Below are 15,002 nucleotides of genomic sequence, written 5' to 3'. Positions count from 1 at the left end.
GTGAACCCTATAGGGGACATGGGGACACGGATCCCCTATGGGATGTGGGGAGGGACCTTGGGGACACGGGGACGCGTACCCCATAGGTGACACGGGGACAGGGATCCCTTATGGGACAGGGGGACATGGGGAGGGACCTGGGGACACGGGGACGTGTACCCCGTAAGGGGCACAGGCGTTAGGACATTTGGGGGACGTTTGGGGGACAGCGGGGGGGACATTGGGGGGATACTGGGGGGACATTGGGGGGATATTTAAGGATTTGGGGGATATTTGGGGGATATTGTGGGGACGTTTGGGGGATATTTAGGGGGCGTTTGGGGGATATTTAAGGGACGTTTGGGGGGACATTTGGGGGACATTTAGGGGGCGTTTGGGGGATATTGCGGGGGCGTTTGGGGGATATTGCGGGGGCGTTTGGGGCCACGTTTGGGGCCGTGGCACCCACCTGCGAGCGGATCCTCCTCCTCGCTGCTGGTGGAGGGCAGCGGCTCCTCCAGGATCCCCCGCGAGTCGGCGCCCGAGATGGCGACGGCCGAGTCCCGGGTGGACGAGCTCTCCGAGGATGAGGCGGGGGGCGAGCTAATTTGGGGGGGGGGGGGGCGGGCAGGGGGACACCCCAAAATTTGGCTGTGTCCTTGCCCCCCCCCCAAAAAAAAGGGTACGGAGGACGGGGCGGCGGGGATGTTACGGGGTGGCGGGGGTGTTACTGGGTCGAGGGCTCTCACCTGTCATCGGTGGGGTGGGAGGTGTCGGGGGGGCCCGGGGGGGCGGGCGGGGGGCCCTGGGGGGTGCCGGGGGGGCCTTGGGGGGGCGGGGGGGCCCCCCCGGCCTCGCCACCCCCGGCCTCCTCCAAGGTGCAGGAGGCCAGGCTGGAGGTGTCCATGGGGGAGCCCTCGAGGGCGCTGCTCACCGCCGTCAGCGCGTCCGAGTCCTCCGCTCGCTCCGGGGACAGCGAGGCTGCGGGGGGGGGACAACACGCAGCGGTGAAGACCCCCCCCCAAAAAAAAAATTAAGGACCCCCACCTTAAAAAGAGCACCCCCAGCCCCGAATTAATGCCGGGAACCCCCCCAAAATGGCACTCACTGATGGTGGGAGCGGGCGACAGCTCCATCTGGGTGGCTTCGGCGTCCGGGGGGGGCCGCCCCGGCCCCCCCTCTTCTTGCTCGGGGGGCTGGGGGGGGCGGCCGGGGGCTTCAGGGGGGGGCTCGGGGGCGGCGGGGGCCGGTTCCAGCATCACCAGGGTGCGGTGGGGGCCGGGCGGGGGGGGCTCTCCCGCCGCTTCTGGAGGGGTTAAAAGGGGGGGGGGTCAGCGCTGGCAGCACCCATGGGTGCCCCCCCACCCCCCCCAAAAAAAAAAACACCCCCCCACACCCCGTAGGGCCCCCGCCGCGAGGGGTCCCCCCGGGGGAAAGTAGTCGGCTGCATCGTTACCTCGATCGCGGGGCTCCCATCCCGGCCCCCCAACAATACAACCGACTACCTCACCCCCACGGGGCCAGCAGCGCCCCCCCCCGCCCCAAAATCCCCCCCCCCAGCACCCCAAACACCCCCCCCTCCCTATAACCCCCCCCCCCATCCCAAAATAAATAATAAATAATAAATAAACCAACGCAACCCAGCCCTCACCTGCGTGGCGGGCGCCGGGTGCGCCGCGTGGGGGGGGGGGCGGCGGCGGCGAAGCCCCCCCCAAACCCCACGACGGGATCGGTGACCCCCCCAAATTTTTTGGGGGGATTTTAGGGACAAAAAGGGGGGGGTCCGGCGGCGGCCGCGCGCCCCGCGAGGAAGACAGTAGACTGTATAGTTATCTCCGAGACGGGCGTGTGAGCCTCCAACTATACAATCTACTACCTCAACCCGCGGGGCGCCACGTTTCACGTGGGGGGGGGGGACGGTTTTTTTTTGGGGGGGGGGGATTTGGGGACGTCCTGGGGGCGTTTACCTGCCGGGGGGGCGTCGCTGGAGCTGTTGGCGGCTTTGGGCGCTGCGCCCTGGGGGATAACAAAGGGTTAGTGCTGCAAGGAGCGGGGGGGGGGGTTTGGGGGGGGGTTTAGGGGATTTTTATGTGGCCCCCCCCCCACGAAAACGGACCTGGGCGCCCGCCTCCGTGCCCTCCTTGTCCTCGGGGCCCCGCTCGGTGCCCTTGGCCTCGTCCTCGGCCGCCTGCCGCCGCCGCTTCTCGCGCCGCTCGTCCAGCTCCTCGTCCCGCAGCGCCTCCAGCCGGGCCAGGATGGGCACCTTCACCACTGGGGGGGGCGGGAATTAGGGTTGGGGGGGGGTTAAAAGGTTGGGGGGGGCTCAAAAGGTCGGGGGGGGGGGCTCGGGGACCTGCCACCGCCCGCTGTGTTAGAGGGGAAAGGGGTATGGGGGTGGGGGGGGGCGTTTAGGGGGTGGGAGGGATATATGGGGTGGGGGGAGAGTAGGGGGGAGATTTAGGGGATGGGGGGGGAATTATGGGGTGGGGGGGAGTGGGGGGAAATGGGGGGGGGATTTATGGGGTGGGGGGGAAATGGGGGGGATTTAGGGGGTGGGGGGCATTTATGGGGTAGGGGGGATGGGGGGAATGGGGGGGACATTTGTGGGGGGAATGGGGGGGACATTTATGGGGTGGGGGGAATGGGGGGGGATTTATGGGGTGGGGGGAATGGGGGGGATTTATGGGGTGGGGGGAATGGGGGGGGATTTATGGGGTGGGGGGAATGGGGGGGGATTTATGGGGTGGGGGGAATGGGGGGGGATTTATGGGGTGGGGGGGATTAGGGGGGGATTTATGGGGTGGGGGGGATTAGGGGGGGGATTTATGGGGTGGGGGGGATTGGGGGGGGATTAGGGGGGGGATTTATGGGGTGGGGGGGATTGGGGGGATTTATGGGGTGGGGGGGGAATGGAGGGGGGGATTATGGGGTGGGGGGCCATCGATGTGGGGGGGTCTCGCCGGGCCCCACTCACCCGAGACGCAGTCGTGCATGCTCTCGGCGTCCAGCACCTTGCACTCCTCCGTCCAGCGCGTCAGGGCCGTGGGGATGCTGGACAGGGTCCCTGCACGAGGGGGCGGGGTCAGACCGGGAGGCCCCGCCCCCACCCTCAGGCCCCGCCCCCACCCTCAGGCCCCGCCCCCGCCAGACCCTGCCCCCCTCCCCTCCCCTGAGGCCCCGCCCCCTGCCTCTGGCCACGCCCCTTCCCCCTCCCTACAGGCCGGCCCTTCCCCACCCCTAACCCCACCCCTCACCCTGAGGCCCCGCCTCCACGCAGACCACGCCCCCTCCCCCTGGCCACGCCCCCTCCCCCTGGCCACGCCCCCTTCCTTAGGGACTGACCCCTACCCCCCACCCCTAATACCAGGCCCCGCCCCTAATCCCAGGCCCCTAATCCCATCCCCTGCCCCTAATCCCAGGCCCCTAATCCCAGCCTCTGCCCCTAATCCCAGGCCCCTCATCCCAGCCCCTGCCCCTCATCTCAGGCCCCTAATCCCAGCCCCTGCCCCTAATCCCAAGACCCTAATCCCAGGCCCCGCCCCTAATCCCAGCCCCCCGCCCCTAATCCCAGGGCCTCTAATCCCAGGCCCCTGCCCCTAATCCCAGGCCCTGCCCCTAATCCCAGCCCCTGCCCCTAATCTCAGGCCCCTAATCCAAGACCCTGCCCCTAATACCAGGCCCCGCCCCTAATCCCAGGCACCTGCCCCTAATCCCAGCTCCTGCCCCTAATCCCAAGACCCTGCCCCTAATCCCAGCCCCTGCCCCTAATCCCAGGCCCCTAATCCAAGCCCCTGCCCCTAATCCCAGGCCCCGCCCCTAATCCCAGGCCCCTAATCCAAGCCCCTGCCCGTAATCCCAGGCCCCGCCCCTAATCCCAGGCCCCTAATCCCAGCCCCTGCCCCTAATCCCAGGCCCCTCCCCCTCCCCCAGGCCCCGCCCCCAGGCCCCGCCCCCACTCGCCCGCCTGGCTGCCGGCGGGGCCCTGCTCGTGGAAGAAGTCGTCGAGCAGCTCGTCGTCGGAGCGGGCGATGATGTGCACGTCCTCGTTGCCCACCAGCAGCCGGGCGCGGCCGCGGCTCTGCAGCGGCAGGCTGCTGCTCAGCTGCAGGATGTCGGCCGCCGCCGACGGGCCCAGCAGCCTGCGGGGGACAGCGCCACGCTGGGGGGGCTGGGGGGGGGCTGCTGGGGGGGGGGAGGGCGAATGGGGACACCGAGAGGGGCAGTGGGGACACCGAGAGGGGCAGTGGGGACACCGAGAGGGGCAGTGGGGACATGGAGAGGGGCAGTGGGGACACCGAGAGGGGCAGTGGGGACACCGAGAGGGGCAGTGGGGACACCGAGAGGGGCAGTGGGGACACGGAGAGGGGCAGTGGGGACATGGAGAGGGGCAGTGGGGACATGGAGAGGGGCAATGGGGACACCGAGAGGGGCAGTGGGGACACGGAGAGGGGCAGTGGGGACACCGAGAGGGGCAATGGGGACACCGAGAGGGGCAGTGGGGACACCGAGAGGGGCAGTGGGGACACCGAGAGGGGCAGTGGGGACACCGAGAGGGGCAGTGGGGACACCGAGAGGGGCAGTGGGGACATGGAGAGGGGCAATGGGGACATGGAGAGGGGCAGTGGGGACATGGAGAGGGGCAATGGGGACACCGAGAGGGGCAGTGGGGACACCGAGAGGGGCAGTGGGGACACCGAGAGGGGCAATGGGGACACCGAGAGGGGCAGTGGGGACACCGAGAGGGGCAGTGGGGACACCGAGAGGGGCAATGCAGGCATCAAGGGACGGGGGCAATGGGGACACCGAGAGGGACAGGGACAGTGGGGACACTAATGGGGACATCAAGGGATGGGACAATGGGGACATCGAGAGGGACAATGGGGACACGGAGAGGGACAATGGGGACATGGAGAGGGTCAGGGGAAATGGGGACACCGAGAGGGGCAGTGGGGGCATCAAGGGACGGGAGCAATGGGGACACCGAGAGGGACAGGGACAGTGGGGACACCAATGGGGACACCAAGAGGGGCAATGGGGACATCGAGAGGGGCAACGGGGGCATCAAGGGACAGGGGCAATGGGGACACCAAGAGGGGCAACGGGGGCATCAAGGGACAGGGGCAATGGGGACACCGAGAGGGACAATGGGGTCATCGAGGGACGGGGGTAATGGGGCCATGGAGAAGGATGGGGCAATGGGGACACCAAGAGGGGCAATGGGGACACCAAGAGGGGCAGGGACAATGGGGACATCAAGGGATGGGACAATGGGGACACCGAGAGGGTCGGGGCCAATGGGGACATTGAGAGGGGCAATGGGGACATCAGGAGGGGACAACGGAGGAGGAGACATTGGGAGGAGGGCGAGGTGCATGGAGGGACGATGGGGGACACTGGAGGACAATGGGGGACACCAGAGGACAACGGGGGAGGACAACAAGGGACACCGGAGGACAATGGAGCACAACGAGGGACACAACAGAGGACACCGGGGGACACCGGAGGACAAGGAGGGACACCGGAAGACGACAAGGGACACCGGAGGACAATGGAGGACAACGGGGAACAACGAGGGATAACGAGGGACACGAGAGGACACCAGGGGACAGCGGAGGACGATGAGGGATGTCGGAAGACAATGGGGGACACCAGAGGACAATGGGGGACAATAGGGGACACCAGGGGACAATGAGGGACAAAGGAGGATACCAGGGGACACCAGAGGACAATGGGGGACACCGGAGGACACCGGGGGCCATCAAGGAATGATTTGGGGCACAGAGGGAGGCCGGTGGCCACCAGGAGAGGCCGTTGGCCACCAGGAGAGGCCATTGGCCACCGGGAGAGGCCAGGATGCGCTGGGAGAGGCCGGTGGCCACTGGGAGAGGCCGTTGGCCACCAGGAGAGGCCAGGATGCGCCGGGAGAGGCCAGCGGCCACCGGGAGGAAACTGGGGGCCAGCGGGTGGCCGCCGGGGGCGGGGGGGGAGGCTACTGACCTCTGGAGGATGAGCGGCGGGTTGGGCTGGCGCGTGCCGGGGTAGTGGACGTGGATGGTGTGGCCGGTGTTGGCCGTGAGCTGGCGCAGGGTGCGCTGGCTGCGCCCCATGCCCTGCGCCAGGCGGGTGCCCGAGGAGCCGGCGCCCAGCGCCAGGGCGCCGTGGTCGGCGTGCCGCACCAGCAGCGGGTGGGTGGCCGGGATGTTCCCCGGGGAGGGGGGGATGTCGGCTGCGGGGGGGGGATAAATGAATATATGGGATTAATAATAATAATAATAATAATAATAAACAAATATGAATAATAATAAATAAAATACATATAAAAATAAATTTAATAAATAATAATATATAAAATATAACATAATAAATAAATAATAAATATAATAAATATAATAAATATAATAAAATAAAAATATAATAATAATAATATAATATAATAATGAAAAGAATAATAAAAATAAAAAATAAATAATGAATATAATAAATAAATACAATAATAAAAAATAATAAAAAACATAATAATAAATTAATAAATAGAACAAATTATTATTGATAATAATAAATATAATAAATAATAAATAAATAAAAATGTAATCATAATAATATAAAATATAACATAGTAAATAATAATAAAATAATAAATAATATAATAAATATAATAATAAAATAAAAATATAATAAATAATAAATAATGAATATAATAAATATAATAATAAATAATAATATAAAATATAATAAATAATAAATTAATAAATATAACAAATTATTATTGATAATAATAATAATAATAAATATAAATAGGGGAGGGGGTTAACAGGGGCGGGGGGGGGTTAATGGGGGCAGGGGGGAGGATGCGAGGTTGGCCCCCGAGGTTGGGGGGGGGGAGGGAGGGGGTGGATGCCGGCAGGACCCCCCCCCCCCCAAAAAATGATATTAAAATGAAAAAATGGGGGGAGAGCCCTTCGTGACCCCCCCCCAAATTATATTGGGGTGATGAAATGGGGGTGAACCCCTTCCTGACCCCCCCCAAAAATTATATTGGGGGGATGAAATGGGGATAAATCCCTTCCTGACCCCCCCAAAATTATACTGGGGGGATGAAATGGGGGTGGATCCCCTCCTGACCCCCCCCCAAAACTATACCAGGGTGACAGAAAGGGGGTGCACCCTTTGCTGCCCCCCCCCTCAAATTATATTAGGGTGATGAAATGGGGATAAATCCCTTCCTGACCCCCCCAAAATTATATTGGGGGGATGAAAACGGGGTGAACCCCTTCCTGACCCCCCCAAAAATTTTATTGGGGTGATGAAAAGGGGGTGCATCCCTTCCTGACCCCCCAAATTATACTGGGGTGATGAAGTGGGGGTGCACCCTTCGTGACCCCCCCAAATCCACATAAAGCAGCGGGTGCTGGGGTGCCGCCCCCTTCCTGCCCCCTCCCCAGACTCACAGGGGCTCCCCGCTCCTCCTTCACCCCGTGGGGAGCCGGGGGCCCCCCCAAATATCGTGCCCCCCCCCCCAAAAAATCCCTTACTGGGGCTGGAGAACATGTTGTCGAACTCGATGATGAGGTCGTCGTCGCGGTCGAAGCGCTCGAAGCGGACGAGGGGGGAGGCGTTCATGTCGGGATAGTCCTCGTCCAGCTCCATCTCCGAGCCGTCGTCGTCGTCCTCCTCTTCCTCCCCTTCCTCCCCTTCCTCGTCGTCCTGGGGGAGTTACGGGGCAGGGGGGGGGGGTGTCAGCGGGGCTCCCCCCCCCGGCCTCATTAAACGGGGCGGGGGTCCCCAAAACCTCACGGAGGGGGGATTAAATGGGGAGGGGGTTCCAAAAACCTCACGGATGGGGATTAAATGGGGTGGGGGGTCCCCAAAACCTCACGGAGGGGGATTAAATGGGGTGGGGGGTCCCAAAAACCTCGTGGAGGGGAATTAAATGAGGCAGGGGTCCCCAAAGCTTAGGGAATTAAATGGGGTGGGGGTCCCCAAAACTTTGTGGAAGGGAATTAAATGGGGTGGGGGTCCCAAAAACCTCGTGGAGGGGGATTAAATGGGGAGGGGGTCCCCAAAGCTTAGGGAATTAAATGGGGTGGGGGTCCCCAAAACTTTGTGGAAGGGAATTAAATGGGGTGGGGGTCCCAAAAACCTCGTGGAGGGGGATTAAATGGGGTGGGGGTCCCCAAAACCTCATGGAAGGGGATTAAATGGGGTGGGGGTCCCCAAAACCTCACGGAGGGGGATTAAATGGGGTGGGGGTCCCCAAAGCTTAGGGAATTAAATGGGGTGGGGGTCCCCAAAAGACTGGGGAGGATGATTAAACAGGGTGGGGGTCCCCAAAGCCTCGTGGAGGGGAATTAAATGAGGCAGGGGTCCCCAAAGCTTAGTGGAAAGGAATTAAATGGGGTGGGGGTCCCCAAAACCTCATGGAAGGGGATTAAATGGGGTGGGGGTCCCCAAAACCTCATGGAGGGGGATTAAATGGGGTGGGGGTCCCCAAAACCTCGTGGAGGGGGATTAAATGGGGTGGGGGTCCCCAAAGCTTAGGGAATTAAATGGGGTGGGGGTCCCCAAAAGCTTGTACAAGGGAATTAAATGGGGTGGGGGTCCCCAAAGCTTAGGGAATTAAATGGGGTGGGGGTCCCAAAAACCTCGTGGAGGGGGATTAAATGGGGTGGGGGTCCCCAAAACCTCATGGAAGGGGAATTAAATGAGGCAGGGGTCCCCAAAGCTTAGTGGAAAGGAATTAAATGGGGTGGGGGTCCCCAAAACCTCGTGGTGGGGGATTAAAAAGGGTGGGGGGGGTTTCCAAAACCTCTCAGAGGGGAATTAAACGGGGTGGGGGTCCCCAGAACCTTATGGAGGGGAATTAAATGGGGTGGGGGTCCCCAAAAGCTTGTAGAAGGGAATTAAATGGGGTGGGGGCCCCCAAAACCTCACAGAGGGGGATTAAATGGGGTGGGGACCCCCAAAAACCTCGTGGAGGGGGATTAAATGGGGTGGGGGTCCCAAAAACCTCACAGAGGGGGATTAAATGGGGTGGGGGTCCCCAAAGCTTAGGGAATTAAACGGGGTGGGGGTCCCCAAAAGACTGGGGAGGGTGATTAAACAGGGTGGGGGTCCCCAAAGCCTCGTGGAGGGGAATTAAATGAGGCAGGGGTCCCCAAAGCTTAGTGGAAAGGAATTAAATGGGGTGGGGGTCCCCAAAACCTCATGGAAGGGGATTAAATGGGGTGGGGGTCCCCAAAACCTCACGGAGGGGGATTAAATGGGGTGGGGGTCCCAAAAACCTCGTGGAGGGGGATTAAATGGGGTGGGGGTCCCCAAAGCTTAGGGAATTAAATGGGGTGGGGGTCCCCAAAAGCTTGTGGAAGGGAATTAAATGGGGTGGGGGCCCCCAAAACTTTGTGGAAGGGAATTAAATGGGGTGGGGGTCCCCAAAACCTCACAGAGGGGGATTAAATGGGGTGGGGGTCCCCAAAACCTCATGGAGGGGGATTAAATGGGGTGGGGGTCCCCAAAACCTCGTGGAGGGGGGATTAAATGGGGTGGGGGTCCCCAAAGCTTAGGGAATTAAATGGGGTGGGGGTCCCCAAAAGCTTGTACAAGGGAATTAAATGGGGTGGGGGTCCCCAAAGCTTAGGGAATTAAATGGGGTGGGGGTCCCAAAAACCTCGTGGAGGGGGATTAAATGGGGTGGGGGTCCCCAAAACCTCATGGAAGGGGAATTAAATGAGGCAGGGGTCCCCAAAGCTTAGTGGAAAGGAATTAAATGGGGTGGGGGTCCCCAAAACCTCGTGGTGGGGGATTAAAAAGGGTGGGGGGGGTTTCCAAAACCTCTCAGAGGGGAATTAAACGGGGTGGGGGTCCCCAGAACCTTATGGAGGGGAATTAAATGGGGTGGGGGTCCCCAAAAGCTTGTAGAAGGGAATTAAATGGGGTGGGGGCCCCCAAAACCTCACAGAGGGGGATTAAATGGGGCGGGGGTCCCCAAAACCTCACAGAGGGGGATTAAATGGGGTGGGGGTCCCCAAAGCTTAGGGAATTAAATGGGGTGGGGGTCTCCAAAAGCTTGTAGAAGGGAATTAAATGGGGTGGGGGTCCCCAAAACCTCACGGAGGGGGATTAAATGGGGTGGGGGTCCCCAAAACCTCATGGAAGGGGATTAAATGGGGTGGGGGTCCCAAAAACCTCGTGGAGGGGAATTAAATGAGGCAGGGGTCCCCAAAGCTTAGTGGAAGGGAATTAAATGGGGCGGGGGTCCCCAAAACCTCGCAGAGGGGAATTAAATGGGGTGGGGGTCCCCAAACCTTATGGAGCGGAATTAAATGGGGTGGGGGTCACCAAAACTTTGTGGAAGGAAATTAAACGGAGTGGGGGTCCCAAAAACCTCGTGGAGGGGAATTAAATGAGGCGGGGGTCCCCAAAACCTCATGGAGGAGAATTAAACGGGGTGGGCGCCCCCCCGCCCCCCGCCAAACCTGATCGTCCTCATCTTCCTCCTCCTCCTCCTCCTCCTCGTCCTGGCTGTCGTCCTCGTCCTCGTTGCTGCCGCTGCTGTCCTCCTCCTGCGTGTGCTCCTCCTCGTCCTCGGGGTCCAGGATGTTCATCGAGTCTTGGGGGGGAGACAGATGGGACGGGGGGGGGGCTCGGGGTCTTGTGTCCCCCCCCAGCACCCCCAAAATCCCCCGGGGACCCCCCCCCGAGGCGCTCACCTTCCCGGTTGGCTTGCAGCGTGGAGGCTTGGCTGAGGTTGGAGGGCGCCTCGTCCATCAGCACGTCCTCCTGCGACTCGTCCTCGCCCGAGCGGCTCACTGAGGGCGAGGGGGGGGCATTAACGGGGGGGGGGCGCCCCCGAAAATCCGCAGGGCCGCCCCAAAGCCCGAGGGGGGGGGGCTCTCACCGATGATGGTGCTGTTGCCCGCGGCCCCGTCCCGCTCCAGCAGCTCGTCGATGAGGTCCTCCAGCTCGTTCTCCACCTGGGTTTTTTTTGGGGGGGGGGAAATGGGAGGTTTTTTGGGGAAAAAAGGGGGATTTGGGGGGAAAAAAGGGGGATTTGGGGGGAAAAAAGGGGGATTTGGGGGGAAAAAAGGGGGATTTGGGGGGAAAAAAGGGGGATTTGGGGGGAAAAAAGGGGGATTTGGGGGGAAAAAAGGGGGATTTGGGGGGAAAAAAGGGGGATTTTGGGGAGCCTCACCTGCATCTCCTGGGTGCTGAGCCCCTCGGGCTGCCCGGCCAGCACCACGGTGTCGCCCTCAGCCTCCCCGTCCATGTCGCCGTCGGCAGCCTCCGCCTGCGCCGCCTCCGCGTCCTCCTCGGGGGGCTCGGGGTCCCCGGGGTCACCTGGGGAGTTGGGGGGGGGGGACAGGAGAGATTTGGGGGGGGCAGAAGGGATTTGGGGGGGAGCACGAGGGATTTTCGGGGGGCACGAGGGGTTTGGGGGCGCACGAGGAGTGGAGACGGGAGAGCGATGAGGGGACATGGGAGACGGGGGAGATTTGGGGGGGGGACAGGAAGATTTGGGGGGGCACGGGGGGAGATTTGGGGGCACGGGGGGAGATAAGGGGGGGGCAGAAAATGGGGGTGGGGGGACAGAAAATGTGGAGGGGGGGGACACAGGCAACCAAGCCCCTCACCGGGGTGCCGCCACCACCCCGTATAGGACGGTACGGGGGGGAGTGGGCCAAAACAAATGGGGTGCAGGATTTTTTTTTGGGGGGGGGGGGGGGGTACCTCCGTCTGGGGGGGCGGTGCCGGCGTCGCGGGGGCCCCCCCCTCCGTCGCCCTTGCTCTTGCTGGAGGAGCCCTTGGTGCCAAAGAGGCCGCTGGGCTGGTTGACGATGCGCGACAGCGTCTCCAGCGGCTTCAGCGCCGCGTTCACCGTGTTGGCCATGTTAGGGCTGCGGGGCGGTGGGTGAGGAGGGGGGGGGGACACACCACACGTTAAATCGGGACCCCCCCAGGTCCTGGGTGACCCCAAATGTCCCCCCCCCAGCTGCTGGAGTGCCCCCTGAACCCTGGTATTTTGCCGTAAGCGCCCTGACGCCGACGATTCCGGCGCGGCGCCCCCCGAAACCCGCCGCGTCGACCCCGAACCCAACGCGGTGACCCTACAAGCCCCCCCCCCTTTTATTTTTTTTTTGGGGGGGGGGGGGGTTCACCTGGAGAGGTCGAGGCTGTGGGGGACCCTGGCCAGGTCGTTGACCAGCCCCTTCTTGAGGAAGAGGCGGATGATGTTGTTCATGCCGTTGTGCTGCGGCTTGGCGGCGCTGCTGTAGAAGCTGGAGGTGGAGGGGCACGACTCCATGATGGTGCTGATGATGCACATGACGGCCTGCAGCCTGGGGGGGGAGGGAAGGGGGGGGGGCGTCGGGGCACCTCTATGGGGTCGGGGCACATCCCCCCCCCGGGGCGTGCCGCCTCCCCCACCCCCCCACCCCCCCCCAGCCCCGGGGGTCGCGGAACCTCCCCTGGGGCCGCCCCGCAGAGGGGGGTGGGGGTGGGAGGGGGGTGGGGACGCCCCCGGGGGGGACGGGGACGCCCCGAAAGGTGTGGGGGGAGCGAGGTGCGGGGGGGTAGGGGCGCCCCACGGGTAACTGGGTGTCCCCACATCCCCATGGCCCCGGGTGTCCCCATGTCCCTGGGTGTCCCCCAGGTGTCCCCACGTCCCCATGTCCTGGGTGTCCCTGCATCCCTGGGTGTCCCCATGTCCCTGAGTGTCCCCCGGGTGTCCCCAGGTGTCCCCATGTCCCTGGGTGTCCCCTGGGTGTCCCCACATCCCCATGTCCCTGGGTGTCCCCACATCCCCATGTCCCTGGGTGTCCCCATGTCCCCATGTCCCTGGGTGTCCCCCGGGTGTCCCCCAGTGTCCCCATGTCCCTGGATGTCCCCTGGGTGTCCCCTGGGTGTCCCCACATCCCCATGTCCCTGGGTGTCCCCATGTCCCTGGGTGTCCCCCGGCTGTCCCCACGTCCCCATGTCCCTGCATCCCTGGGTGTCCCCATGTCCCTGGGTGTCCCCATGTCCCTGGGTGTCCCCCGGGTGTCCCCCAGGTGTCCCCATGTCCCTGGGTGTCCCTGCATCCCCGGGTGTCCCCGCATCCCCATGTCCCTGGGTGTCCCCATGTCCCCAGGTGTCCCCCGGGTGTCCCCATGTCCCCATGTCCCTGGGTGTCCCTGCATCCCCGCGTGTCCCCATGTCCCTCAGTGTCCCCCGTGTCCCCAGGTGTCCCCGCGTCCCCATGTCCCTGGGTGTCCCCTGGGTGTCCCCACCTCCCCATGTCCCTGGGTGTCCCCCAGGTGTCCCCACATCCCCACGTCCCTGTGTGTCCCTGCATCCCTGGGTGTCCCCATGTCCCTGAGTGTCCCCCATGTCCCCCAGGTGTCCCCACATCCCCATGTCCCTGGATGTCCCCTGGGTGTCCCCATGTCCCTGGATGTCCCCCGGCTGTCCCCATGTCCCTGGGTGTCCCCCGGGTGTCCCCACGTCCCCATGTCCTGGGTGTCCCTGCATCCCTGTGTGTCCCCATGTCCCTGGATGTCCCCATGTCCCTGTGTGTCCCCACGTCCCCATGTCCCTGGGTATCCCCCGTGTCCCCAGGTGTCCCCATGTCCCTGGATGTCCCCCGGGTGTCCTCACGTCCCCATGTCCCTGTGTGTCCCCATGTCCCTGGGTGTCCCCCAGGTGTCCCCACGTCCCCATGTCCCTGTGTGTCCCCTGGGTGTCCCCACATCCCCATGTCCCCATGTCCCTGGGTGTCCCCCGGGTGTTCCCGCATCCCCATGTCCCTCAGTGTCCCTGCATCCCCGGGTGTCCCCATGTCCCCAGGTGTCCCCACGTCCCCATGTCCCTGTGTGTCCCCAGGTGTCCCCACATCCCCATGTCCCTGGGTGTCCCCATGTCCCCACGTTCCCGGGTGTCCCTGGGCATCCCCGCGTCCCCAGGTGTCCCCTGGGCGTCCCCGCGCCCCCCCGTGTCCCCACCTGGCGTGCTTCTCGGTGCTCTCGGCCATGGCCAGCGCCCGCCCCAGGGCCGCCTTCACCTCGTTGACCAGGGCCACCTGCGCGTCCGTGCCGCTGCCGGCGGCGGCCAGGCTGGCCAGGAAGAGGCGCGCCAGCGCCGGCGTGTCCTTGTCCTCGGCGTTCTGCGTGTGCGGCAGCAGGTGGTCCAGCACGAAGGCCAGCACGCTGCAGTCCTGGGGGGGCGGGATACGGGCTTGGGGGGCGCCACGGGGGCGGCCGAGCCCCCCCCCCGCCCCGAGGAGGATTGGGGGGGAGGCGGGGGGGACTGGGGTGCGAGGGGGACAGGGCGGTGGGACGCGGGTGGGGACAAGGACGCGAGTGTCGGGGTGTAGGGGGTGCTGTTGGGGGGGTGATGGGGACCCCAATGTGGGGGGTGATGGGGGGGACCCCAACGCGGGGGGTGACGGGGCAGCCTGATGCACATGGGGACAAGGACACGAGTGTCAGGGGGTGCAGGGGACCCTTTTCAGGGGGGTGACAGGGGGGACCCCAACACGTGGGGGGTGACAATGGGGACCCCAACACGTGGGGGGTGACAACGAGGACCCCAATGTGGGGGGTGACAACGAGGACCCCAATGTGGGGGGTGACAATGGGGACCCCAACACGTGGGGGGTGACAACGAGGACCCCAATGTGGGGGGTGACAATGGGGACCCCAATACGCGGGGTGACCGCACGCCCTGCCACCGATGGTGACAGTGACCTGGGGACACCGGGGACCCTGCCACCCAGGGTGACACCACCACGCGAGTGACAGCACCCCTCACGTGCGTGGTGACAGGGACCCGGGTGCCTGGGGACGCTGCCGCCCAGGGTGACACCCACACGGAGGGGACAGCGGCCCAGCACCCGAGGGACCCTGCCACCCAGGCTGCCGCCCGCACGTAGGTGCCAGCACACCCTGCCGCACCCGGCGACAAGGACCCAAGGGCCACGGGGAGGGGACACGGGGGACAAATGGGGACACGGGGGGACAGAAAGGGACACGGGGGGACAGACGGGGACGACC

The 15,002-nt window shown here is 63.4% G+C and overlaps 1 protein-coding gene across 1 annotated transcript in view; it reads right to left on the bottom strand.

The window, feature by feature from the left end:
* LOC310891841 (E3 ubiquitin-protein ligase HUWE1-like) overlaps positions 1-15,002 on the bottom strand; it is a gene marked incomplete at its 5' end in the record, with an annotated part of 44,589 nt that overhangs the window by 18,977 nt on the left and 10,610 nt on the right. The window contains 16 exons of the mRNA XM_083854069.1: positions 449-582; positions 729-960; positions 1,088-1,285; positions 1,947-1,995; positions 2,096-2,250; positions 2,954-3,043; positions 3,940-4,118; positions 5,977-6,205; positions 7,512-7,683; positions 10,452-10,585; positions 10,686-10,784; positions 10,874-10,949; positions 11,168-11,313; positions 11,704-11,870; positions 12,132-12,311; positions 13,953-14,164. Of these exons, the coding sequence (XP_083710195.1) occupies positions 449-582; positions 729-960; positions 1,088-1,285; positions 1,947-1,995; positions 2,096-2,250; positions 2,954-3,043; positions 3,940-4,118; positions 5,977-6,205; positions 7,512-7,683; positions 10,452-10,585; positions 10,686-10,784; positions 10,874-10,949; positions 11,168-11,313; positions 11,704-11,870; positions 12,132-12,311; positions 13,953-14,164 (2,452 nt within the window). The remainder of the gene's footprint in view (positions 1-448; positions 583-728; positions 961-1,087; positions 1,286-1,946; positions 1,996-2,095; positions 2,251-2,953; positions 3,044-3,939; positions 4,119-5,976; positions 6,206-7,511; positions 7,684-10,451; positions 10,586-10,685; positions 10,785-10,873; positions 10,950-11,167; positions 11,314-11,703; positions 11,871-12,131; positions 12,312-13,952; positions 14,165-15,002) is intronic.

This window comes from Anser anser (assembly GCF_964211835.1).
Source record: "Anser anser genome assembly, contig: HAP1_SCAFFOLD_364, whole genome shotgun sequence".
In the NCBI taxonomy this organism is placed as follows: Eukaryota; Metazoa; Chordata; class Aves; order Anseriformes; family Anatidae; genus Anser; species Anser anser.
Note: the sequence above shows the minus strand (reverse complement) of the source record. Positions and strands in the feature narration are given on the sequence as shown.